This window comes from Toxorhynchites rutilus, chromosome 3 (assembly GCF_029784135.1).
Source record: "Toxorhynchites rutilus septentrionalis strain SRP chromosome 3, ASM2978413v1, whole genome shotgun sequence".
In the NCBI taxonomy this organism is placed as follows: domain Eukaryota; kingdom Metazoa; phylum Arthropoda; class Insecta; order Diptera; family Culicidae; genus Toxorhynchites; species Toxorhynchites rutilus.
Window position 1 is genome coordinate 300,289,047 of NC_073746.1, and position 27,996 is coordinate 300,317,042.

General features: G+C 38.3%; 1 protein-coding gene across 1 annotated transcript; it reads right to left on the reverse strand.

Moving 5' to 3' along the window:
- Positions 1 to 1,133: 1,133 nt before the first annotated feature.
- On the reverse strand, positions 1,134 to 23,318 carry LOC129774345 (ankyrin-1-like). Its single transcript, XM_055778063.1, has 3 exons — positions 23,075 to 23,318; positions 3,599 to 3,705; positions 1,134 to 3,523 (listed from the first exon to the last, which is right to left on the reverse strand). Exon 3 carries the CDS (start codon positions 3,471 to 3,473, stop codon positions 1,134 to 1,136), a length of 2,340 nt encoding a protein of 779 aa, XP_055634038.1. The 5' UTR covers positions 3,474 to 3,523; positions 3,599 to 3,705; positions 23,075 to 23,318.
- Between the last annotated feature and the right edge of the window lie 4,678 nt (positions 23,319 to 27,996).

A 27,996-nucleotide genomic window follows, 5' to 3' on the forward strand; every position in this document is an offset into this window, starting at 1 on the left:
GTCATCATCACTCGGTAAACACTGGTGGAGGAACAAACAATTCCCAACAACCAAACAAAACGGCCCTTTTCAAGGTCACCAAATCTCTTTGATAATAGTTTAACGATATAATCCTTCAAACATATCCAAAATCGTGGAGGCGATCTGGCGTAGTGGTATCATCCATGCCTCTCACGCTAAAGGTCACGAGTTCAATTCTCACTCCCGACATTCTCCCAAAAATGGAAGTAAAAGTGACGAACCAGCCAAATGAAATGAAAGTCACTATAATACAGATATTAAAAAAATATATTCAAAATCAACAGATAGCCCAACGGAATCCTACGTCAACTATGCGGTCATGTCTCGGACACAATCCTCCTGTGACTTTTTCCCATTGAAGGTTTCCTTCATTATTAAATAATTAATTAAATCAAAACAAAAACGCTTAAAAAATATCATTTTGTCAAGTAAAAAAAAAACAAATCAATGAAAATTTCAAATTCTCATCTTTTTCTGTCTGTAAGTTACACAAAAGTCTTCAAAAGTCTGACTCGACTTAGAATAGTAGATTCCGACTTTTTAATCGATAGCGTGGAATTCCGTTATTGGGAATTAGTCGGGCAATCTCTTCCAGCCATTTCGTCTCTCTTCCATGCATCTGACATCAGAATCCGGAACTTTGCGGCGCACAGCTAGCGATGTCTACATTTTTCGTTTTTTCGATTATCGATTAATCGTTAAACGACCAGGAGTATAGATTGGGAACCTCGTTAATCAAATTATGTAGCGAAACTATTGCAAAATTCTTCTGCAAATTTTATTTCACGAAGATACAGCATGTCAAAAACTACTTAAAATTTCCGACTTCTCACTCTGTTCCTCCGCTGATAAAAGTTTCTCTTTCCAAAACTCAATGTAGCTTTTTTTTAATCTAGCCATATCGATATGTTTATTATGTGTCTGCATCGGATTTCCGAAACGTATCTTAACTGCTGAAGAGCTACAAGCCTTCCGAAAATATTTGATGTATATTCACAAAGTGTTGGCTGTGATCTATTCTAATGATGCATTTCTCATTAACGGTTAGTTTGGATTTTTTAAAGTTTTCTTTATTACCGATATGTTCGAATTACCAGCACAAACATGAGTTTTTATTTTTTGAGTGTCACTGATACTTTGCTTATATAATCAGCTATTTCATTTTTTCGATTGCTTTTAGCAAAATGTGCAAGATCTTTAAAATCCAAGTTTGAACCGACGGCGAGCAGTTCCTTCACGGTATCTATGTGGTTGTAGTAGATTGCATACTCCAGTGGGGTCCAACTTTCATAACTTAAACAATGATTTTCACCTGCAGAAATCAACCATTTTACAATGTCTGTAGATCCGTTTTGCGCAGCAAAATGCAAAAGAGTTTGACCCTGTTCTAAACCAGCATTCATGTCTACAGACCTTGCTGCTAGTTCCATAGCGGTGTATAAATGGTTATGTTTGACTGCGATGAGCAATGGAGATTCGTTGTAATAGTTTGTGCTATCGACGTGCGCAAAACGCGCGATTAGTTCAACTATTTCCACTTTTCCGAATTTGGCTGCAATGTGCAGAGGAGTGTCTCCGTCGCTTGTTCTCTCTTCCAACTTTATTCTATTGTCGATTAATTGTCGAACAACGTTCACATGACCGTTCTTTACAGCCAAGTGCATCGGCGTCCATCCCTCACCATTTCTGAAATACCCCATTACGCATTCCTCCATCAAATATTTGACTGATTCGGATTGACCATTTTCTGCGGCAAGATGGAGAAGTGTCATTCCTGTTTTTCTAATCGAATTTCTCTTTGCCCCACCGACAATCAATTCTTCTAATATTACCTTATTACCATATCTCGCCGCCAAATGAAGCGGAGTCCAACCTTTGATATCTTCACGATCTATAAGATCTGGAAATGTAATTAAATATTGCACAATTTCTGTACGACAGTTGGCGATCGCCTTGTGCAATGGTGTCTGCCCTTTTGTGGTACATAATTTCAGATCGACTCCGTTAGCAATCAATTCTTTGAGCCCGTCTAAATGTCCACATGTTGCTGCGTAGTGTGCCGGTGTCCATAGAAGATTAGTTTTACAATTGACCCGGGCCCCATTTGTCACTAGAATTTTTATCATTTCCACGCTTCCATTTCCCGCTGCGATGTGAAGTGGAGTCACCATTTTATTCGAAATTGCGTTAATCTCAGCTTTGCTTGCAATTAGAAACTCGACAACTTTCGAGTGGTTATTTTGCATTGCGAAATGAAGTGGAGTCCAGCCATCAATATTTTGACAGTTAACATTGGCATTATTTTGTATGAGGCACTCGACAATATTATTGTGCCCATTTATGGCTGCATAATGCAATAATGTAAATTTTTTACCATCTTCCATATTTATTGGCACACTTTTCGAAATCAAATACTTCAAAACGTTCACATTTCCATACTCGGCAGCGATATGACAAGCGGTTTGATTTTTATGTGTGAGTGAATTAACATCCGCATTGTTGGCAACAAGTTCTTTAACAATATCGAGATCTCCAGATTTGGCCGCGAAATGGAGTGGAGTCCATCCGAGTAATGTTTTGCAGTTCATGTTCGCTTGTCTCGAGATAAGAAACTCCACGATTTCCAAGTGACCGTATTCTGCAGCGACGTGAATCGATGTCAATCCATCTTTCGTCGCATTATTTATTTTAGCTTTGTTGTCAGTCAACTTCTTCACAATGTTTAGCCTATTATTCTCCGCTGCAAAATATAACGGAGTTCGTCCCTTAGTATCAAGCAAATTAACTGTTGCATGGTGTGAAATAAGTTTGTCAACTATTCCTGCATGTCCCTTTTTGGCTGCTATATGAAGAGGCGATAGTCCTGCCTTAGAAACGGGATCTACCTTGGCAACCATTTTCAGTAGTATTTTAACTGTGTCGATATGACCAAATTCAGTGGCAAAATGAAGCGGAGTCCATCCGTCACCGTCTATGTTATCGACTGCTCCAAGTAATGTCGCCAAATGTTCGACTACTTCCACGTGACCATTTCGAGCCGCCATATGAAGCGGAGTCAACCGCTCTAAAGTAACTGCATTCAAGTTGGCTTTATAGTCAATCAGTTGCTTCACCACTTCAATGTGGCCATTTTCAGCAGCGAAGTGAAGAGGGGTCCAATCTCGGTCGTTCCTGGAATTAATTCTAGCGCCATTCGCCAGCAGTACTACAACTGCCTCTTTGTGGCCATTTTGAGCTGCCACATGGAGAGCTGTATCTTGGCATTCCGAGGGCGCATTGACTTTACAGTTTTGAGCAATTAGCTGCGCCATGGCGTTGACACGACCATTCTTCGCCGCCACGTGTAGTGGGGTCCACCCGTCGCGTATTTGCTCAAATTTATCCGCATCAATGTTGTCCGGTAATGCTTCTGCCTGAAATTGGGTTGTAACTTCGGGAATCGCGATGCCCATAATGGTTGCCTGATGATGTTTCAAATTACGATTACTTGAGATTATTCGACCTGTTCATACAAAGAAATGAGAAGAAACGAAATATAGTTTACAAACTTTTTATTTGATTAGTGTTCAATACTTACGAAATACACGAACGACCACAACAGGTATTGAACTATGATTATGATGGCTATTGTTCGTATTGTTGTCTATTTAGTCCGTTTTGTGAGAATGCTAATTTCATAGAGACCTACGTGCAAAAAAAATATCAGTTGTACAAACAGAAACAGAAAAATATTATTATAATTTTTTTAATATCGTTCAGTTGTTGTTACTGGGAAAATAAACATGTAACATCTCTCGCTATATCCATTGAAGCAAATCCATAAAAAAAACACGAAAGTTCACCTGAAATGACCGTCGAATTCCTCCTCAATCACTGCTCGAACAAATGAAGAAGCAACTCACTCCTACGATGGAACATGAAACAAACTGATTACCATCCCGGAACAATATTCCCCGGCTTGACAGTTCTTTAGTCAGCAAATAGTTATTCTGCCACAACTTTCCGCGACGGTTAATCTTATTTGTTGATGCTGTCGTTATCTCGGTCGTTTCTCTTTTTCGTAGCTTCTAGTGTATGCATTGGAGAAACTAATGTAAACTGTTCAGTGGCTCGAGTTACTTAAGGTGAAGGTGGAAGCTAGCCATTGTAGTAGTATAGGTAAACCCTCGTGTAAAAATGGGGTAATAGTGTTTGTGAGAGAAGAGCAAAGCACACGTAAATAGATCAATTCACTTATCAGACTGTGTGGCGCTTCATTGACACGAGTCTTTGAATACATTTTAAAAAAAATAACAATTCAGTACTAAAGTAAAATGTATGAACGATATGTTCCGATGAACAATTGCAAATATAAATATATATAGAAGGTGCATTTGCATATGATTCTGATTATACGCGAGCGTAACATGAGCAAATTTATAACACATGCGAATTGGGGCACTTTTGGTATTAACAAGTTCTTCCGCATAGTAACTCGATGTTGATAATTCCTTAATATTTTCCTTCGTTGATCGTATTGTTTTCACATATTCACGTTGGAAAGCCTTAACCCTTCTCTTCGTTGGCCGAGGCATTTAGATTGAATTTAATACTTTTCCGTTTACTGTTTTTGAAAGCATAGGCAGCCGTGGCAGTGTTCCGAGCTCTGCAATACAATTTTCTTACCCAATGTTAATGTTGCTAAAACTTACATTATAGACCCATTAAACGTAAAAATAATAATTGTATTGATATCAACACAATTTTATTCTATTGATTTTCATGACATGGGACGCTATGACTCCGGAATAACATTTTATTGAGTGGTTTTTATAGCTTTTTCGATGATGTTGTTTGGCATCAGTGTCGAAAAAATAACGATGCTTCCACCAATACAAACAAAGCCATTGCTGAAAATTGAAAAACGAAAATTTAACTTTCAGAGCACTTGCTCGAGTTTTCCGACGTTCTTCACTATACGGTGCGAAAGCAGATGAAAATTTAATATCTTGTGAGTAATCGATTAAAGTTTGGTTGATATTACTTGATGGGAAGTGTGCAAAAACGATCATTTTCTTCACACTGTTTCGCAAAATTATTGATTTCTGGGCGAGGGGTGAGGGAGGGAGATGAAAGAAATGAGCGCCATTGTAGCAGCCATTTGTGGCTAGCTTCCACCTTCACCTTAAGGTGGCCGTACACTTTTTGTTTCCTTAAGGTGCTCATACACTTATTATTTTTAAATACTGTGCAACGTAAGAACTTCACGACACCTATAAGACACGACTCGAGACAATACATAACACTTATTGTTCATAATTAAGGTGAAGGTGGAAGCTAGCCACAAATGGCTGCCACTATGGCGCTCATTTCTTTCATCTCCCTCCCTCACCCCTCGCCCAGAAATCAATAATTTTGCGAGACAGTGTGAAGAAAATGATCGCTTTTGCACATTTCCCATCAAGTAATATCAACCAAACTCTAATCGATTACTCACAAGATATTAAAATTTCATCTGCTGTCGCACTGTATAGTGAAAAACTTCGAAAAACTCTGGCAAATGCTCTGAAAGATGAATTTTCATTTTTCAATCTTCGACAATGGTTTTGTTTGTATTGGTGGTCGTAATTTTTTCGACGCTGATGCCAGACAACATTATCGAAACAGCTATAAAAACCACTCAATAAAATGTTATTCCTGAGTCATAGCGTTTCATGTCATGAAAATCAATAGAATAAAGTTGTGTTGATATCAATACAATTATTATTTTTACGTTTAATGGGTCTATAATGTTAGTTTTAGCAACATTAACATTGGGTAAGAAAATTGTATTGCAGAGCTCGGAACACTGCCACGGCTGCCTATGCTTTCAAAAACAGTAAACGGAAAAGTATTACATTCAATCTAAATGCCTCGGCCAACGAAGAGAAGGGTTAAGGCTCTCCAACGTGAATATGTGAAAACAATACGATCAACGAAGGAAAATATTAAGGAATTATCAACATAAAGTTACTATGCGGAAGAACTTGTTAATACCAATTCGCATGTGTTAAAAATTGGCTCATGTTACGCTCGCGTATAATCAGAATTTTACTTCATATGCAAATGCACCTTCTGTATATATTTATATTTGCAATTGTTCATCGGAACATATCGTTCATACATTTTACTTTAGTATTAAAGTGTTATTTTTTTTTCAAATGTATTCAAAGACTCGTGTCAATGAAGCGCCACACAGTCTGATAAGTGAATTGATCTATTTATATGTGCTTTGCTCTTCTCTCACAAACACTAGTACACCATTTTTACACGTGGGTTTACCTATACTACTACAATGGCTAGCTTCCACCTTCACCTTAAGTAAGTACAATAAATGTTATGTCTTGTCTCGCGTCGCGTCTTATAAGTGCTCATGCACTGCTTGGCCAAATATCTGACCCTTTTTGGGAGATAAAATTTGATCAGCATGTACTGATCAAATATTTTCGACACAAAACACACCAAGCAAATATTCGGTTATTGGATGTTACGTAAAATCGTTATTACGATAAGGTACACCGGGGCAAGTTGATACGATTTTTTTCGAAGTTCAACTTGAAAGTTATCCTAAAAAATCACTAAATCGCTAAATTGAAATCTGTTTACAGCATATACAAGGTAAAACAGATAACTTCCGATAAAAAATAGGGATTTCCACTGGATGTTTCGGGAAATATCAATTTTGAAAATGTTTAGTTTTCATAAATATTGTTTCAACCTGTCTGGAGAGCGGGGTAAGTAGAAACGCGGAACTATCAAGAGTTTAATGTGCGGTTTTGCTTCTCGAACTATCTACAACTGATTTATGAAACACCAAATTGAAAGAATTGCTTATAAACATTTGGAATAACATAAGAAGTTGGTTACATCTGTGATATAACCGCAAGGTAGACGTAGGACTTCCGTTGGCTCGGTAATCATTTATTTGAAATTGGATCTGAATCAATTATTGATGCATGAATGAATGAATATTTTGAAAGATTGCTAAAAGTTTTTTCTTGTTAGTGTGTGTTAGTGTGTGAGTATACGTATGGAATTGCTGTTAACATACAATTCAACTCTTCCGAACTTGTGGTCCTGAAATGAACCGATGAAATTTGAGTGGCCTTGTAAAAGCAACTGAAGATGTTTGATACATGATTAATTTTTGTTTCCGTGAGAATAACACGAGATTTTTCATGATCATTCCATACGCAGAATAGAAACTGAGGGCGCTATTTCACGGTGAAAACGAAATAAAGTCTATATAACCTTTCATAAAATTCATTTCGTTTTTATCGTTAAACTGATGCGAGTGAAAGTACTCACGCTTTGCGTGTGTCCGCTATGGTTTCCCAAACACTTATGCAAGCGAGCCAAACAAATCACAGCTTGCATGTATTCGCTATGACGGTTTCTCCAGGTGCCTAGATTTTGCGTCCGTGTTCGGGAACACATTGCGATCACATATCACATCAATGTGGAGCCAATCTGGCGTGGAGGTAACATCCATACTTCTCACGCTCAAGATCACGAGTTCAATTCTCACTCCCGACATTCTTCCAAAATGGAAGGTAAAAGTGACGAACCAGCCAGAAGCGTTGAAAGTCACTATAATACAGAAAAAAAAAAAAATATATCTCATCAATGAGCAAGATTGTTATGATTTCAATAGCTTGCTTTCAAAGCAATTTTTAAGCTATTGTAACGGTTTTTTGGACCAATAAGTGACAATCACAAAATTCGTTGACATTTTATCTTTCAGATGAAGTGATTATTATACCACTCCATTCAGCCGGTAAAGAAGTATTAACGTTCAAAACCTTGCAGTCCAGCGTCACTCTCTCGTTTTCGAATCATTGAACTCACACCCCGGTACAGAAATGACAGACGTAGTCCTACGTCAAAAAGGGTTTTGGTACACGTGAGATCTGGGGGAGTAGTCTAATGCACACAAAATGGACTCTACATACTAGGAATTAATATACGAAACAAGAGAGGCGGGTATGGCATGTGGAAACTTGTATACAAATAAATCCAACTAAATCTAAACATTTTTATGCAAATGACCATTTGTTACTTATTATGTAGAGAAGAGGGAGTCTAAAATAGTAAAAAAAACATGCGTTACGTAATATTTGAATGACCCCTATGTGCAAAATTAACAAATTTCACGTGTTTCATGTCTGTGTATTCATACATTATGTAGAACATACTGAGGAACGAAGTATGAATGATTCCTATTTTTTTAATTTATCATCATTCATGCATACAGCAATCACTGACGAATAACGTCCGGCATCTTCAGCAATATTTAAAAAATAGCCGATTTTCACTGGTTTCCACTTACTCCAGGGTAGAAAAAAACATGGGGTGAGTTTAAATGCTGACGTGCAATTCTGGGGATATTTTAGAAAAAAATCTGTGTTTTCGGACCGATTGAGTCAGCGCGCAAAAATGTTTGTTTTGATTTCACGAAACAAGGAAATGTAAACAAAGGCGCGAATTGCGTTAATGTATTTCAATATTTTGGTAATGGCTGTCATAAGGTGCTTTGAAAGATAATGTTTACTATAGATATTTTTATCACGTCAATCCATCATTCCTAGTAAAAGTTATAATTTCTGTTTCAACTTACCCCGGTGTACCTTATTTTTTTTTTCCAATTCGTTTATTTGTAAGGCTCAATCGCATAAGCTTTGCGGAGCCGCTAACTCAAGTTTTGTTTATACAAAAATTTCATCTTAAATCTATGTTTAGTAGGTTTCGACCGATTACTCGCGGTTTACTCGAGGTTAGAGGGGCAACAATTTTTGTGGGACGGGTCAGGTTAGGGATATGGATATGAGGTATCATTGTCTCAACCGAGGGTTGCCGCACGCACTGTAGCATTGTGCATAATGACCAGGGATAGCATCTGGTGTTCGACTAGCTGTCGAGGGTGGGCGACGGTGAGATGAGGGGACAATACAAACAAACTAATAATGAAAAAGAAAAAAAACACAAAAGCATTAAATTCTTATACTAGACCGTTTCACAAACATATAGATCAACTGCATATAGCAGATGTCGCGAGTTCCCAACACGTCTCTAACAGGAACATAGGGTTGTCTTCCTTGGACCTCAAGGGCATTCAAAAGGTACTCTCTGGCTGCGTAATTATCCGTACATTGCCAAACTGCGTGATCGATGTCATCGTAACCGTTTCCACACCGACAGACATTGTTTTGAACAAGATTTATTCTGTGGAGGTGCACATCTAGCGAGTAGTGGTTGGACATAAGTCTACTCATTACACGAATGAAGTCACGACTTACGTCCAAGCCTTTGAACCACGCTCTCGAAGAAACCTTTGGAATAATTGAATATAACCACCGCCCAAGACTTCCAGTGTCCCAATCGGTTTGCCAACTCAAGAGGGAACTCTGACGCAGTAATTGGAAAAATTCATCGTATGAAATCTGTCTATCAAACAATTCGCCTTCCTGGGCACCCACCTTTGCTAGAGTGTCCGCCTTCTCATTGCCAGGAATTGAGCAATGAGAGGGGACCCATACAAAGGTTATCTTATAAGATCTTTCGATCAGTGCACTCATCTGCAGCCTCACTTTTGTGAGGAAATAAGATGGGTGCCTACTAGTTCTCATCGACTGGAGAGCCTCAAGCGAACTGAGACTATCCGAGAAAATGAAGTAATGGTCTGCAGGCTTGTTGGAGATCATCCCCAATGCGAAGTCGATTGCTGCCAGCTCAGCAACATAAACGGAACAAGGTTCCTGCAGTTTACGGAAGGCGCTCGAATTTTCATTGAAAACACCGAAGCCAGTGGATCCATTGAGGCGAGACCCATCAGTGAAGTATCTTTTCATGCAATTGACTTTTGAGTACTTTCGGTTAAAAATACGGGGAATGTAAGTTGATCGAAGCTGATCTGAGATTCCAAGTATTGCTTGTTTCATCGACAGATCGTATTCAATTGAGGAACTGCTGATGGTGAAGTGAGCACGGTCTGGAGTAAACGATGGAAGACAAATATCTGACGAAATATAGTGGTGGTAAATTCTCATAAACCGAGATTGTATATTTAGATGAAGAATTTTTTCAAAGTTTTCAATCAAAAGTGTGTTCGTGACTCCGCATTTCACCAGTATTCTGAGAGAGAGTTCCCAGAATCGGTTCTGTAGAGGAGTTACTCCTGCCAGAACCTCGAGACTCATGTTATGCGTTGAGTGCATACAGCCAAGAGCTATACGCAGACAATGATATTGAATTCGTTCCAGTTTTAGAAGGTGACTTTTAGCTGCTGAGAGAAAGCAAAAAGAGCCATACTCCAGAATGGATAGAATAGTTGTTTTATAAAGTGTTATGAGATCTCCCGGATTAGCTCCCCACCACGTGCCGCAAATCGAGCGGAGGAAGTTGACCCTCTTTTGACATTTTTGCTTCAAATACGTAATGTGGGTATTCCAAGTGCATTTTGAATCAAACCAGACACCAAGGTACTTGAAAGTCAATGATTGGGTAATGCTTCTGCCCAAAAGCTTAAGTTGCAATTGGGCTGGGAACCGCTTTCGAGTAAACACTACCAGTTCGGTTTTCTGCGGCGAGAATTCGATCCCTAAGTTCCTTGCCCAAGAAGACAAGTTATCTAAGGAATTTTGCAATGGTCTTTGCAAATTTTCGGCATGGAGACCTCTGACGGAAACCACACCATCATCTGCAAGCTGTCTAAGCGTGCATTGTTCTGCCAAACAACTGTCAATATCTTTCACATAAAAATTATAAAGAAGGGGGCTCAGACATGAGCCTTGGGGTAGACCCATATAACTATTTCTGGAAGTTGTCAGTTGTCCAAGGGTGAAGTTCATTCGCTTTTCTGACAACAAATTGTACAAAAAGTTATTCAAAATTCCAGGAAGTCCACATCTGTCCAGATTGTCTGACAGAATTTCTATGGTAACCGAATCAAAAGCTCCCTTAATATCCAAGAATACTGAAGCCAATTGCTCCTTGTGCGCAAAGGCCAGTTGAATATCTGTAGAAAGCAACGCTAGACAATCGTTTGTTCCTTTGCTCTTGCGAAACCCAAATTGTGTACTTGATAGCAAATTATTTGTCTCGATCCATTGATCGAGTCTTCGAAGGATCATTTTCTCCAACAATTTTCTAATGCACGAGAGCATAGCAATCGGACGGTATGAGTTATGGTCAGACGCTGGTTTGCCAGGCTTTTGAATTGCTATTACTTTGACCTGTCTCCATTCGGGTGGCACAATATTGTTTTCTAGTAGGGTATTGAATAAGTCTAGCAAGCGTCTTTTCGCGATATCGGGAAGATTTTTTAGAAGAACGAATTTAATCATATCGCTTCCGGGTGAAGAGTTGTTCGATGAAAGAAGAGCCATAGAAAATTCCAGCATTGAGAATGGTCCGTCCAGAGGTCCACTGCTCGGAGACGTTTCTCGAAGAGTATGTTGGGCTGGAACTGAGTCTGGACAGACCTTTTTCGCGAAATCGAATATCCATCGGTTGGAGTATTCTTCACTCTCGTTGGTAGATGAGCGGTTACGCATGTTGCGAGCTACCCTCCACAAGGTACGTATTGAGGTTTCACGAGAAAGACCTTCAATGAAATTGCGCCAGTAACCGCGTTTTTTTGCTTTAATTAATTGTTTCAGCTGTATTTCAAGCTTTGAATATTCCTCGAAGTGTGTGGATGTTCCATGTCTACGAAAAGCTTTGAAAGCATCAGATTTTTTCAAATACAGTTTTGTGCATTCATCGTCCCAGCCAGGAGTGGCTGGTTTTCTTTTAAACGGAGCACTTGGAACTTTTCTTTTTTGTGCTTCCAGTGAGCTTTTATACATCAAATCGACAAAGAATCGATATTCTTCCAATGGTGGAAGTATATCTATTGATTCGACACCGATTGTTACCGCCGTTGCAAATTTTTGCCAGTCGATGTTCCTTGTTAGATCAAATGGAACTCGAGATGGTTCAGTGGATTGCGGGCTACACTTGATTGATATACTGATTAGCAAGTGATCGCTACCATGGGGATCATTGATGACCTTCCACTGGCAATCCAATGATAACGAGCTTGAGCAAAAAGAAAGGTCGAGACGACTTTCTCGAGCCGGAGGTTTTGAAATTCGTGTCGCTTCACCAGTGTTCAAGATAGTCAAGTTGAAATCGTCACATAAATCGTAAAAAATAGCCGCTCTGGCGTCATCATAAGGATCACCCCACCCAGTACCATGAGAGTTCATATCACCCAGAATTAGAACTGGGGATGAGAGAATCGAGACTAGATTCCAAAGATGACTACGGCTAATGTTAGTATTTGGAGGAACGTATACTGAAGCTATGCAAAGTTCTTTACTCTTTGCAGTTATTTGACACGCGACAATTTCGACGTCTGATAGAGCTGGGAGAGGAATTTTATAGAAAGAGTAGCACTTTTTGATCCCCAAAAGTACTCCTCCATAAGAATCATTTCTATCCAGGCGAATAATGTTAAAATCGTGGAAGTTGAGTTCAGTGTCAGAAGAAAGCCATGTTTCAGAGAGGGCAAATATATCACAATCATAATTTTGAAGTAAAAATTTGAACGAATCTAGTTTTGGCACTAGACTACGGCAGTTCCATTGTAGCACATTGATCATATCTTCTACTACGCTAGGGGAATTATCCATCGAATGATATGATTGATGCAAGGAGGGGCCATGAAGCAGTCAATTGCTTAAGATAAGACTTTAAAGATGGAAGCAAGGCAGAAATAAAGCTTCTGAGGGGGTCTTGAATTTTTAACGTGTTTAGTATGAAGTCCACAATGTCCGAAAAACCTATCAATCCTCGATTAGACGCGAATTTTCTACGAGAAGTTCGAGGAGCAGCGTTTTTATTTCTCTCTTCTCTGGGTAATGACGTAAAATCCTTGCTGCAACCAGGAACTGGCTGAGAAGGAGCCTTCGGATTGGTTTTTTTATTACTATTACCCTTGGAATTAGACAATCTTCCGAGGGTCACTTTAGGTTTCTTACGATGCACCGTTGGTGAAGAGAGCTTTCTTTTTGATGATTCATCCTTTATTGAAGATTCTGGTGCAGCCGTAATATGACCCTCATCAGAATCAGAGTCCGATTCTTGAGATGACAAAACCGAAAATTGGTTTTCATCTTGAGCGGCTGATGCGGTCTTTAGCATTTCAGCATAAGTCCGCTTGGAGCGTCCAGCGATAGAACGCTTCACTTTATCGGAGTGCTGTTTGTACCTCGGGCACTCCTGTAGAGGGTGAGGATTCTCGCCACAGTGGATACATTTTTCCACTGTTTGTGTGCAAGAATCCTCACTATGTTTCTCGCCACATTTACCGCAACGAAATTTGTTGCCGCAGTGGCTAAACGAGTGTCCCAACTTTTTACAGTTGGTACAATTATAAACCCGTGGTACAAACAGGCGCACTGGGAAAAAAATATTTTCTACTTTCACATAGTTTGGGAGAACAGAACCTGCGAAAGTAATCCGAAAAGAGTGCGAGGGCTTATAAACTTTTTTGTTTTCTTCCAAAGATGCTGAATGCAGGTTTCTAACATCCAGGATCTTTACAAGATCACCTATCATCGAGTTTTTGAAAGAACCCGTAGCTTTTTTCAATTCATCGACACTCAGACTCGCGTCGGTTACTACGCCTTCTATCTCCACCTCTCGAGAAGGGATGTAGATGTGATATTCCCTGTTAAAAGCTTCGTGGTCAACAATCTTGTTGGCCACATCAAAAGTCAGTGCTTCTACACGCAGTTTATCCGGTCTCTCTTTATGTATCGAGACGCCCGAAAATTGACGCAGCAAATCTCTTGAAATATCAAGAGTTCTCAACGATTTTCCCTTGGGCCGAAAGAAAACAACCCATGGTCCCTTTGAGGTCGATTGATAATAGCGCGTCCGCGCAACAATGGCATCGGTAGATGTCATAACGGTTGCGCAAACGGTGCGCAACCGTCTATGAAAAAAAAACACACACACACACACACGCACACGCACTCAAAAACTCAACTTAAAACTAACTTAGACTAATAATTAACTTAAATTTAAGAAAAATATATAAATATATATATATATCTCAAAAAAAAAAAAATTCTTCCAAAAAAAAAAACAAAATACTAATTTGCGGTGTCCGAACAACCTTGAACACCCCTATTCGAAGCTATACAACACCGCACGCTACGAGGTAAACACAATAGCGTGACGACAAAAGTTGTTGTTGATTATACTTCTCTATGATGAAATCGATGCCGCTGGAACCAATTCACAGATCGCCGGTCCGGCGTTGCCGGAGAGGTGCTGCTTCCTCGCTGTTCCGGGTATTAACGGCACTTATCTTGCCACGAACGGTCAAAGAAAAAAAAAACCAAAGGACCCGGTGTACCTTATTATACTATATGTCATTAGATGGAAAATTTGTTCAGCATTTTTTTTTGCTTACATTCCAAACAGAGGCGTTATTAAAAGAAGTAAACAATTTAACGAATACAGTAGGTATGTTTTTTTTATTTTACTGACAGCTCGCCACACATGTTTTCATAAAATTCGGGCGCTAGCATCCATGGTGGAGATGGGCAAATCGTTCGCGAGCGGTACGAAGAAACTGTTGACCCATTCCATAATATTATGCACCCAGAAACCAAATTTTAGTTTTTAAAATTTATTGGTTGAATCATTGGAAGGGGAAATAAGATCTCAGAGAATAGCGAGAAGAATTCATGGAAAGAACTAACATAAACATTAGTGAGTAATTCCAAATGAAATCGACAAATGACAAAACATAAGTATTTTTGATTCGAGTGAAAGTGTGTATTCCGTTTGGGTTAGAGGAAAATATGAGTTTTTCACAGCAATTGGGAATTTTCTGACTCAAGTGTAACTTTTGAAAAGGGCGTATCGATTTGAGTAAGAGAAATCTTTGATAATTTATATCTCAAAAAATATGAGTCGTACCGAAATAGTGTGCTAGAAAGAGTTATAGAGTATTGTTGGCTTAATTTGAAAAAAATATACACTGAGAAGAAAAATTAGTACTCTTTTTTTTTATTTACAAAATAAAATTTTAATTTGCAATATCAAAAAATATATATTTTTTTATATGTTTATCAATTTGTTCATATAAAATAGAAGTCATGTAGGAAATTTAAAAAATAGGCCCAAGATGGTAAAACTATTTTTGACGAAATTTGTGGAACATCGAACTTTTAGGAAGTTTCGAAACCTCGAATTCTTGTGTGTTAGCAATCATTCTTAGTCACAAATTATGAATTCTGATGTGATTTAAAACAAAAAAGGTTATTATCAATCTCCTTCTGAATGCAACCATTCTCGAGATATATAAAAAAAATATTTCTAATTTATAATCTTTTTTATAGTAAATAATCTCTTTTAATATGTTTGTCGTGATATACCGTCATGTTCATCAAATTTTATGAATTTTCTTATAATTTCCAACAATTTTTTTGATTGATTGAGGTTTGTATTAAGATTAAAAATATTTTTTATTTTCGCTACGTTTTGTATTAACCCACATGTCTTCGAATATTTCGTAACGTAACTCCTAAATATATGTGTGGCTTCAATTATTTTAATTGAGACTTTCGTGGGATCGGAAATCGTTTGTAATAACACGCGTAAATGTTCGAGATAAAAAGAACTGGTTTATTTTCTACACGCTCTCTTCTTATATAGAAATTGGAACAATCATGGAATTCTCGTCTATAGTCCTGACCATCAAAAGGGTTATAGTAAGGCAGAACAATTGTATATTCAATTTGAACAAATTGATTTGCATTCGTATGGAACCTAAAGCACTTTCGTGTGCGACAAAAAGTATTGCACTTCGGATGTCACACAGGGGCTGCAACGGTATCTCAGATGGAATTACAGTATCCCCCTCCAAGAGAAGGCAACGATCATTTGTAGCGTTGTGGAATCTTGACGTGTCGTCCAGATCGGGTGATCGTTACTGGCTGCTCTGATGATGTAGTTGTAGCCGAAGTGGTTGGTTGAGATAGTTGTTGGTCTTCTGTTGTATATGCAGGCTTCAATCTGTCGATGGAAATATTAGTCTCCCGGCCGTTTACCCTGATTTTGTAGTATTTGTCGCTTCGTTCCAAAACTGGATATGGCCCGGCATATGGCGGTGATAACGAAGGCCTTATTGAATCGTTACGAACGAAGACCGTCTTACATGTGCTGAGATTCGGGTGAATGAATACATCACTTTTTTTGTGCCAAGCTGTATCAGGAGGACGAAGCTTGCGCATTGCGTTTCGAAGATTGTTCGCAAAATCTGTGCTGGTACTGTTTTGAAGATTGTCAGAGAAAAATTCAGACGGAATCCGAAGTATTGTCCCATAAACCATTTCTGCAGGCGATGCTCCAATGTCCTCCTTATGGATTGTACGCAGGCCAAGAAGAATCATCGGTAGGTGATCGGTCCAACGATCAGGATCATGGCAAAGAATGGCGGCTTTCAATGTTCTGTGCCATCTCTCGATCATACCATTGGACTGCGGATGATATGGTGTTGTTCGAAAATGACTTATCCCAAAGGTGCGAACCAACTCTGCAAAAAGCAATGATTGGAATTGTCGTCCTTGATCAGAGGTGATGTGTGTTGGTACACCAAAACGTGATATCCACCCAGAAACTAGTGCTTGAGTAATGGTAGGGGCTGTCATATCTGGAATTGGTATTGCCTCCGGCCAGCGCGAAAATCTGTCGATAATGGTAAAACAGTACCGGTTTCCATTACTTCGTGGAAATGGACCTACAATGTCGACGTTGAGGTGACAAAATCTACCATCCGGTGTAGGGTACCGACGAAAAGGTGATTGTGTGTGACGAGCAACTTTCGAGCGTTGACATTCTAAGCATCTTCGGGTGTAATTGATGCTGTCCTTCCGTATGTTGGGCCAGACAAACCGCTGAGTCATCAATTTAACTGTCGCACGAGTGCCTGGATGCGCAAGGTTGTGTGTTGCTCGAAGAAATTGTTCACGGAATTTTTTCGTGATGAATGGTCGGACCCGGTCTCCAGAGCAGTCGCAATACAACTGTTGTGAACTACCTGGAACAGTAAATTCCTTCAATTTTAACGACGTTTTCAATTTACCTTCCAGTATCGCTCGTAATTCATCATCGGTTTCTTGATCGGCAGCGAGAGTTTCGAAGTTCATCGATGGGATAGCACGAATAGTTGCAATACGAGAGAGTAAATCGGCAACAATATTCTCCTGACCGCTGACATGACGGATATCAGTGGTTAATTGGCCGATGAAATCGAGTTGACGAGCTTGACGGTTCGAGGCTTTGTCGGGGTTTTGCTGGAATGCAAACACGATCGGCTTGTGGTCGGTGTATATGTGGCAGTTCCGTCCTTCCAACATGAATTTAAAGTGTCGAACTGCCATGAATATCGCGGTGAGCTCTCGATCGTATGTGCTGTATTTCAGTTGAGTCTTGTCGAATTTCTTCGAGAAAAAACCCAAAGGCTGCACGTCATTATTAATTACCTGATGTAGCACCGCTCCGGCTGCTACATCAGAAGCGTCAACCCACAATGAAAGCTCCGCATTTTGCGCTGGGTGTGCAAGTAGAGCTGCGTTTGCTAGTTGTTGTTTGCACTCCTCGAATGCTGACATCGTATCATTTGTCCATAGTAAGGCAGATTGGTCGTTGCGCTTGTTTCCAGGAACCATGTTGAGTAATGGTATTTGTGCCTCTATTGCATTAGGGATGAATCTTCGATAAAAATTGATAACAGCTAGAAAACTTTTGAGTTCCTTCACTGTAGTTGGGCGTTGGTAATTTTGTACTGCTTCTACTCGCTCAGGCAGAGGACGAATACCGGCGGCTGAGACTGAGTGACCAACGAAAACGATTTCTTTCCGACCGAATTCACATTTGGCTACGTTGATCGCTAGATGATAGTCATGTAATCGGATGAACAGCTGCCGAAGATGATCTCGGTGTTCCTCTGGTGACGATGAAGCGATAAAAATGTCGTCTATGTATGGGAATACGAAGTCCAGTCCCCGAAGTACTTCGTGAATCAGACGTTGGAAAGTTTGAGCAGCGTTGCGAAGTCCAAATGTCATATTGGTAAATTCGAATAATCCAAACGGTGTGGTGATCGCAGTCTTCGAGATGTCGTCGGGATGAATAGGTACCTGATGGAATGCCTTCTGCAAATCCACCTTTGAAAAAATCGTTTTACCTTGAAGAATGGCGGTAAAATCTTGCAGGTAAGGCAAAGGGTATCGATCAGGGATTGTTTGAGCATTTAGTGATCGATAATCTCCGCAGGGGCGCCATGTTCCATCAGCTTTCCTTACCATGTGTAACGGACTAGCCCAGCTACTAGATGATGGTCGACAAATTCCCAGCTTCATGAGATTCTCAAACTCTTTACGAGCTGCCACGAGTTTTTCTGGTGCTAGTCGTCGCGGACGAGCGTATGTTGGTTGACCAATTGTCTCGATGCGATGAAGTGTAGAAGTTTTGCTTAACGTACCGGGTGGTGCTAGTATTGTGATGGATGGGAACTCGGTCAGCAACTCGGAGTACGGAGATGTCGTGCTGAAAGTTTTGATCGAAAACTCACTGGTTTGTGTTAAAACAACCATTGACTCGAGTTTCGTTGTGTTGTCGATTAGACGATGACGTTTCAAATCGATCAGAAGGTCGTGATAGCAGATGAAATCGGCGCCAATAATGCCTGTTGTAACATCTGCAATAAGAAAATGCCACAAAAATTCTCGTCGGAGTCCGAGGCTGACTTTTAACAGAGTTTCTCCATAAACTTTAATTGGCGTTCCATTTGCTGCGAACAACTTGATACTGGTAGGTTTCATACGGGTTAATCGTGAATCTCTTGGTATGACGGATACATCGGCCCCGGTGTCGATGAGGAAATTTCTATTCGTAATAGTATCCGCAATTTTCAGGCGAAAAATCATTGCTGTGTCGGAAAGATCACCAATTTCTAACACAGGTGCAACATGGCGTCATTGCTGATTGGGATTTGATAATTGCCCCGATTGACTGAAAGAACACGGCTTTCGGCATGTGTGCGCTTCTCTTCCGAATGTACGATGGTACCAGCACATGTCATACGGCGGTCCGCTACGGAAACGTTGATCGGTTCTGCTTCGGTTACGCGAGCGTGATCGGTCCCGCGAGTTTCTTTGAGAACGGAACATCTGCTCAAACTTGCTAGTCAGTTGGGCAATTTCTCGTTGAAGGTCGTCCATGCAGCTTGACGCCGGTGTTTCTGGTGCGATCACTGGTATAGTTGGGGAGAGTGTTTCCATGGCGTTGATGCTACGGAGTCCCATGGAATCGACGATGGCATCCGCGATGCTCGCTTTTTCTAATGGATCTCCTTTTGAAGCAATCACTGCTGCCTGCGCGTGAGCTGGAAGTCTGGAGGCCCATAAGTCCAAAAGTACAAGCTCACTTAATTTCCTGCTACTCGTCTCATCTCGCTATATAGCTGGCTGGGCTTCATATCACCAAGAGGCATATCGGAAAGTACCCGCTGCAATCGTTTCTGCTGACTGTCGGCGAAATGATCAGTAAGCATTCTCTTGATGTATGGATACTTGTCTGCGACTGGTGTGGCGTCTATTATAGACCGTAGTTCCGTGAGCTTATTCGGGGGTACCTGCGCCATCACGATGTTATACTTTCTGGCGTCGTGTTGATTCCCTAATCCAGATGCGGCGAACCAGAACTCCAATGATAAGAAGTATGATTCTATGTTCGATGCAGTCATTATCGGCGGATTCAGACGAGGCAAGCTAATGGAATCGATGTTACCAATCTCTTGGTCGTTCTCATCTTCCCTTTTGTCCAATGACATTTTGCGCGAACTCGGGTCACCAATTGTTGCTTCAATTATTTTAATTGAGACTTTCGTGGGATCGGAAATCGTTTGTAATAACACGCGTAAATGTTCGAGATAAAAAGAACTGGTTTATTTTCTACACGCTCTCTTCTTATATAGAAATTGGAACAATCATGGAATTCTCGTCTATAGTCCTGACCATCAAAAGGGTTATAGTAAGGCAGAACAATTGTATATTCAATTTGAACAAATTGATTCGCATTCGTATGGAACCTAAAGCACTTTCGTGTGCGACAAAAAGTGTTGCACTTCGGATGTCACACAGGGGCTGAAACGGTATCTCAGATGGAACTACATATGTCTTTACCATAACGATGTATTTGGAAAAATTGTTGGAAATTATAAGCGAATTCATAAAATCTCATGAACATGATGGTATAACACGACAAACATATTAAAAGGGCCTATTTACTATTAAAAAGACAATAAATTAGAAATATTTTTTTAAATATCTCGAAAATCACTATAGAAGGAGATTGAAAATAACCTTTTTTGTTTAAAATAACATCAGGATTCATAATTTGTGATTTAAAATTGCTGCTGACATACAAAAACTCAAAGTTTCGAAAATTCCTAAAAATTCGATGCTCCACAAAGTTCGCCAAAAATAGTTTTACCATCTTGGGCCCATTTTTTGAATTTTCTACATGACTTCTATTTAATATGAAAAAAAAATGAAAAAAATTATAAAAAATACATATTTTTTGATATCGCAAATTAAAATTTTATTTTGTAAATAAAAAAAGAGTACTAATTTTTCTTCTCAGTGTATATTTTTTTTCAAATTAGGCCAACAAAACTCTATAACTCCTTTTAACACACTATTTCGGTACGACTCATATTTTTTGAAATATAAATTATCAAATATTTATCTTACTCAAATCGATACGCCCTTTTCAAAAGTTGCGCTTGAGTCAATAAATGAACCATGATGATGTATTTGGAAAAGTTGTTGGAAATTATAAGCAAATTCATAAAATTTCATGAACATGACGGTATAACACGACAAACATATTAAAAGGGATTTTTTACTATAAAAAAGACAATAAATTAGAAATATTTTTTTAAATATTTCGAGAATGGCTACATTTAGAAGGAGATTGATAATAACCTATTTTGTTTTAAATCACATCAGGATTCATAATTTGTGACTAAAAATGATTGTTAACATACAAAAATTCGAAGTTTCGAAAATTCCTAAAAATTCCATGTTCCACAAAGTTCGTCAAAAATAGTTTTACCATCTTGGGCCCATTTTTTAAATTTTCTGCATGACTTCTATTTTGTATGAAAAAATTAATAAAAAAAATAAAAAAAATATGTATTTTGGATATTGCAAATTGTATTTTTATTTTGTAAATAAAAAAAAGTTTACAAAAAAACTTTTTTTCTCAGTGTACATTATTTTCATATTCAACCATCAATACTCTATAACTCTTTCCAAGATACTATTTCGGTACGACTCATAGTTTATAAGATATAACTTATCAAAGATTTCTCTTACTCAAATCGATACGCCCTTTTCAAAAGTTACGCTTGAGTTAAAAAAATCCCAATTGCTGTGAAAAACTCATATTTCCTCCAACCCAAACGGAATACAAACTTTCATTGGAATCAAAAATACAAGATTTCAAAATCTGCATTTTTAGGACGATTTCATTTGGAATTGCTTTAGTATATTAGCTGTAAAATTCATATTTTATACACTTTTTTCGATTTCGTGACGTGAAAATTCATGAAATGGGAAAACAAATAATCTTCTATTGAGAAATCAAATTGGAAAAATGTTTTTTCATTGCTTTCAATCCTTATTGCGCGAACATGTTATCGTGATAACTATTACCGGAATGTTTAGGAAAATTGAAAAAAGTCTTTACGGAATTTTTCTTTGATAGAACTATTATGAAACATGATCTTTTATGGAACCTCTAGGTTGATTCCCCATAGAAAATATGAAAAATTTCGCGGATCAAATTATTACATACAGAATTGTATGGTGAGAAACATACTTCAATGACAAACAATTTACGACTTTTGAAAAAGGGAGTACCTCTTATTTCCCCAGTAATTAAAAAAATCCAACAAATTAGAAAATGTCTTATCTAATCTAACGATATTAATGCCAGGACATGGATAGCTGTGGAGCTGCCTATGTTTGTTGGGTTCCAGCTAACATTCAATGCTGTTCTTGATACCAGTATTGATACCGATTAACGAATAAGCAATATCTGTACTGGTATGGTATGGTTTCTATATTCGTTCTTACATGTTTTCGTGACGGACAAGGTGAGTCGATGCTTATTGAGAACTATTCTACATTTGTTGATAGCAAGCACTTATTAGAATCAAAGGAGATGAGATGACTTGAAAGATGACGACACTATTATCCCCAAAGTTTTGACGAGAGCCTGGTTGATAGATATTGTTAAAAAGGTTGTGCGTGGAGACGATCTGGCGTAGTGGTAACATCCATGCCTCTCACGCTAAAGGTCACGAGTTCAATTCTCACTCCCGACATTCTTCCAAAAATGGAAGTAAAAAGTGACGAACCAGCCAAATGAGTTGAAAATCAAGGTTGTTGTCTAATCATATCGTGCTCAATGGGTCAGACCAGAAATCGATTTGATCTGCAATGGTTGGCCACTTTCTCAGACTACTCTCAATTACCAGTCCGAACCGCCCAAGTAGCTCACTGACATATCATTTCAGAAGTTCAAATGTCCATAAAAAAAGATTTAAATCAAATAATTACATACTAATGTGAACTCTTCCTCAGTGCTACTTCTGAAATACTGAAGTCTGCCACCATCCGACGCTTCGAATATCCCTCCCGAAGCCAACTGAAAATACTTCATGGATACTTTCAACAGTAAAACGGTGCGAACTTTTGTTCCAAATGCTGTTTTTCAACTAATCCAATTTCTAGAAAAAAAAACTCTTGAAGTTTTTCACGAAAGCGAATACGCATTATGAATTACTACAGACTGAAGATATTCTTGACACTGTAGTTTCGTACTTTCTAGTCTTTTTAAATATCTTAGTCGCTATTCCTAAAATTGAATAAATTAGATCAAAACAAAGCAAAACACTTCTTACCTTAGAACTTTCCGCCACTGTTATGAAATATATCTTGTGTACACGTGAGAGCTGCTGGTCCAGTAATGTGTTTAACGGATACAGTATTGCAAGATTTTTGTAATGTTTTGTATGTTTTAAAAAGTCCAATCCTCACCTTCCGCACCTTTGATCCTCACTACTCTATACAATAATGAAATCACTTCACAAAAAGGTAAATTTTAACATTTATTCTTTTTGTAGTTCTTCCAAAGGTGCTTGAACTCTAGTGTCTGAATCGTGACTGAGCTCTCGTTCCAACTTTCTGATTCTGTTCAGTTGCTCTATTACCTCGGCCACGCTCTCTACCTGGTTCTAACGGTTCGTTGGTAGTGCTGACATAAGCGACTTGGTGCGATCCGAAGCAATGATGATGGCCAAATAATGACGCTAATGTTAACAAATATTATTGTCAATAGTCTTTCGATGATGATTAGCTACGATCTACAGTTAATGAATGCAGTAGATGTTATTTTCTTCCTCGATATTCGATTTATCACAATGTTCTGGAAGGCATCTTGAAATTCTGAGACCTCGCTGATAAGCTCCCGGGAATTGTAGTTATCTCACGTGCCTCAAAATAGTTCTCTTCTCGTCAATTGTGCCAGGAAGAATAGTTATTTTTCTGTTGCTAACGCTAAAGATCACGAGTTCAATTTTCACTCCCGACATTTTTTTTTCTCCAAAATGGAAGGTAAAAGTGACGAACCAGCCAAAAATGTTGAAAGTAACGATAATACAGAAAAAAAATTGTTTAGTCTATAAGAAGTGTGAAAATGTTGACATCTGTCGTTAGAATGAGTGAGAGCTGAAAGAAAGGATAAGCATGATTTTTTTTCTAATGCTATAATTTGTTTCAACTTTTGGAAGGGTGCTTTGTAGTTTTCGCCGACTTTCTGATCTTTCTTCAAGAATTTCATAATACATACATAATAACATACTAATTCAGAATATTTTTTTATGAATCATCTATAATATCCTGATAGTTATAGAAACTGTTTGGTTAGCTTATGGGGTTTTTGGTAGTCTCCCATCACAATTTTTTTGGATTTTTAAGGTTTAGTTCCTTTTTGTGTCATTTTGTGACCGAACAAAAGAGTTTCTTTGCGCATAAATCCGCGTTTGTCAAGTTGTTTTTCCAGGTTACATGAAGCTAGTATCTTCAAATTTCTTGAAATATTGATTAGATGCGTATTCAAATCATTACCGATAGTAGCAATGTCATCCCAGAAACAAACAGTACCGATGAGATCGTTTAGTTATTCATATTCATATTTTTCTGCTAGGTTCGTTTCGGTTTTTAGGTCGATTGTTGTGAAATAGATGGATTACACCAAATCTTCAATTTGGGGGACAAACTACCTGACTGATGGTCTTGTCATTATGTTTCCTATAGTCCATAATAGATTTTTACGTCTACCTGACGCGTCTGACATTCGCCAAATTGGTAATGAACTTTGGAGGAGGCAGTCTGATGGCTGGTAATGATTTCCCCAATTTGTTTTCTACATCCTTTTTGAAGGCGTGTAAGTTTTTGTGGGATGTACTGAGACGGATTCGTTATCTATTGTCGTAGTTTTGTGCTATATTGTGGGAGTGGCAGTATCTTTTCTCTGGTTTCAAAAAATGCGTGTTGATGATCTAGAAAAGTATCAAAGAGACAATCTTTTTCAGTTTGAGGCATACTGATTTTGTGTTGGGAACAGGGGTGATTATCTCGAAGTTATTGACTTGTAGTTCCAGCTGGTCTTTTAAAAGTGGTGGTATGTTTTTATTGGTTACTAGCCGACCCGGCAAACTTCGCCTCGCCCAACATTTATTTTCGTTGTCACAGCCACGTTTTTTTTATTAAGCGCACGTTAATGGGTTCAATCGTATGAATATTAATTGATTGATCTTTTAATCTACCCTTTAAAATTACCTTTTACTATAAAATTCCTAGTACTTCTACCAAAACTCGTCATTATAAAATCAGATTATTTTCAGACACAATTCTCGTTCAAGATTTTTCAACCACTTGCAAATAACATGTTTCTCAGTGACATGGAATAAATGTTTGATACAGATAATATGATAGAATAAAGACAGCCCTAAATCGGACAATTCCTTTCTAGAGTTTAGCTCTTATCAACACATTCAGTGATCCATTTTAATTCATATATATACAGGGTTTTCCATTTCGGGCTTCCGAAAGTATACAGCCCTGCGCTGACAACCGTTTGACATAGCTGTCAACCAAAGCGTCATATCGTTAGTTGAATGTCTGCCATTTTACAATATGGATCGTTTTAGCATCGCACAACGTGTTAATTTTGTTAAATTATACTATAAAAATGATGAAAAACCGGCAAATGTTTTTCGAGCATTACGGACGGATTTTGGTCGTCATGGACGGCCTACAGAGCACACAATCGCTAATGTAGTGCGTAAATTCGAACAAACTGCATCATCGTAATGTGCGTTCGGTCGAAAATATTGCTGCTGTTGCTGCCAGTGTGGAGGATGACCCGAATGTTTCGATTCCACGGCGTGCTCAGCACATGGGCTTGTCAAACATATGATTGTTCGCATCAAATTTTCTTCAGCGATGAGGCACATTTCGAGCTCGGTGGCTATGTGAACACCCAAAATTTCCGTATATGGGGCTCAGAAAATCCACACGGCATTGTTGAGGACCATTGCATCCGCCAAAAGTCACTGTTTGGTGCGCATTATGGTCTGGTGGAGTCATCGGGCCGTATTTCTTTGAAAATGAGGACGGCGAGACGGTAACTGTGAATGGTGAGCGCTATGGCCGCATGTTAACCGATTTTGTTTTGCCACAAATTGAAGATATGGATACGGATGACATGTGGTTTCAGCAGGACGGCGCCACGAAATTTGAGGGACGCATAATTTCGCGTTTTGGTGATGCCAATTGGCCGACCAGATCATGCGATTTGAACCCGCTAGACTTTTTTTGTGGGGTTATGCGAAAGACCGTGTCTATGCCAACTCTCCGCAAACTCTTGAACATTTGAAAGACAACATTCGTGAAGTTATGACCGAGATACCGCCCCATATGTGCCGAAAAGTCATCGAAAATTACCTGTTCCGGATCAAGGTGTGCGAGGAACATTTGAATGATGTTGTATTACACACATAATGGCATAAACCAAACTTTAATTTGAAATAAAAGTTTCATCGAAATTCGAATTCTAAGTGTGTTTTATTTCAATTTACTTTCGGAATTTAAGGTTGGAAAACCCTGTACATTTTGTTTATTGGTCCAAAAAAATGACCTGTGCAAAGTTTCAGCTTAATCGGACATGATTTAGGGGTGCCTCAAAGCACACAAAGTTTTGATTTTATGGCAACTCAGGCTAAGTCCCATAAGGTCAATTTCCGGCCATTTTTTTTTTTCGAGATAACATCAGATCTCGACGTTTTATGCCTTTTTAAGACATTTGGCATAAAAAAAAAAATTTCGATTTTTCCAAATTTCCTTTTTTTTTATTTTTAGATTTTCGAGGACAAAAAAAATCCAAACTTTGAGCGCTTTGAGGCACCCCTGAATCATGTCCGATTTAGCTAAAACTTTGCAAATGTCATTTTTTGGGTTAATACACAAAATGTACATGGTCGGTTTTAAAAATTTGGCATGACCATTTTCGCTGCCACCCCAGTGTAGATGTAAAAGCATTGTTCTGTATGTTCAAAAAGAAACATTAAAGACGGAAGACACCGAACTAATTATTTTTGTGATATATGGATTATCATACATTTAAGGGACTGTTTCGAGAAATTGTTACACATATTCTTTATATGAAAGTAACACATTGAATCACATGTTTAGTAAATACTTATCTGAAGTAAAAAAAAAAAATCATGTTCGTTTTTCATAATCTCACAAGTCATGAATATACTGCATATAATCTCACAAAGTTATACATCAGTGCTTTTTCAATTGAAAAATCTTACGACCAGTACGATACCCATGTTCAAATTTAATACGACCGCAAAGGGTTAAAAAGGCCTATTTACTATGAAAAAAATAAATAAGAAATATTATTCAAATATCTCGAGAATGGCTGCATTTTGGAGGAGATTGATAAAGAGCTTTTTTGTTTTGAATCACATTGGGATTCATAGCTTGTGGCTAAAATTCGATGTTCCACAAAATTCTTCGAAAATAGTTTTACCATTTTGGACTAATTTTTTTGAATTTTCTACATGACTTCGCAAATAATAAAAGAGTACTAATTTGTTTCTCAGTGTATACTTTTTCACATTTAAATATCAACACTCTTTAACTCTTTCTAAGACACTATTTCGGTACGACTCATAGTTTTTGAGATGGAGATTATCAAAAATTTCTCTTACTAAAATCTACTATAATCGATAAACCGATACGCCCTATTGAAAAGTTACACTTAAGTCAAAAAATCCCAATTGCTGTGAAAAAGTCATATTTTCTCCAACCCAAACGCAATACAAACTTTCATTCGAATCAAAAATACATCTGTATTTTAGGACGATTTCATTTGAAATTGCTCTATACTAAACAAGGGGTTGAATTTAACGTAATTTTATATGAAAAAATATTGAAATTTAACAATCGCGAAATCGATTGACCAATTAGAGGCGAAGGAACTGCAAAGTTTAAAGCCTCTTAAAAACAAAGAAGAAGAAGAAGATTGTCACTGATAAAAGTTTCCCTTCCCAAAACTCAGCACAACTTTTTTAATCCAAACCATACCGATAAATTTGTTTTGCGTCTGCACCGGATCCCCGAAACGGTTCTTAACTGCTGAGGAATTACAAACCTTCCGAGAATATTTGATGCATATCTACAACAAACCTGTTGGCTGTAACCTATTCTAATGATGTTTTTCTCTACATTAACGGTTAGTGAAGATTTTTTT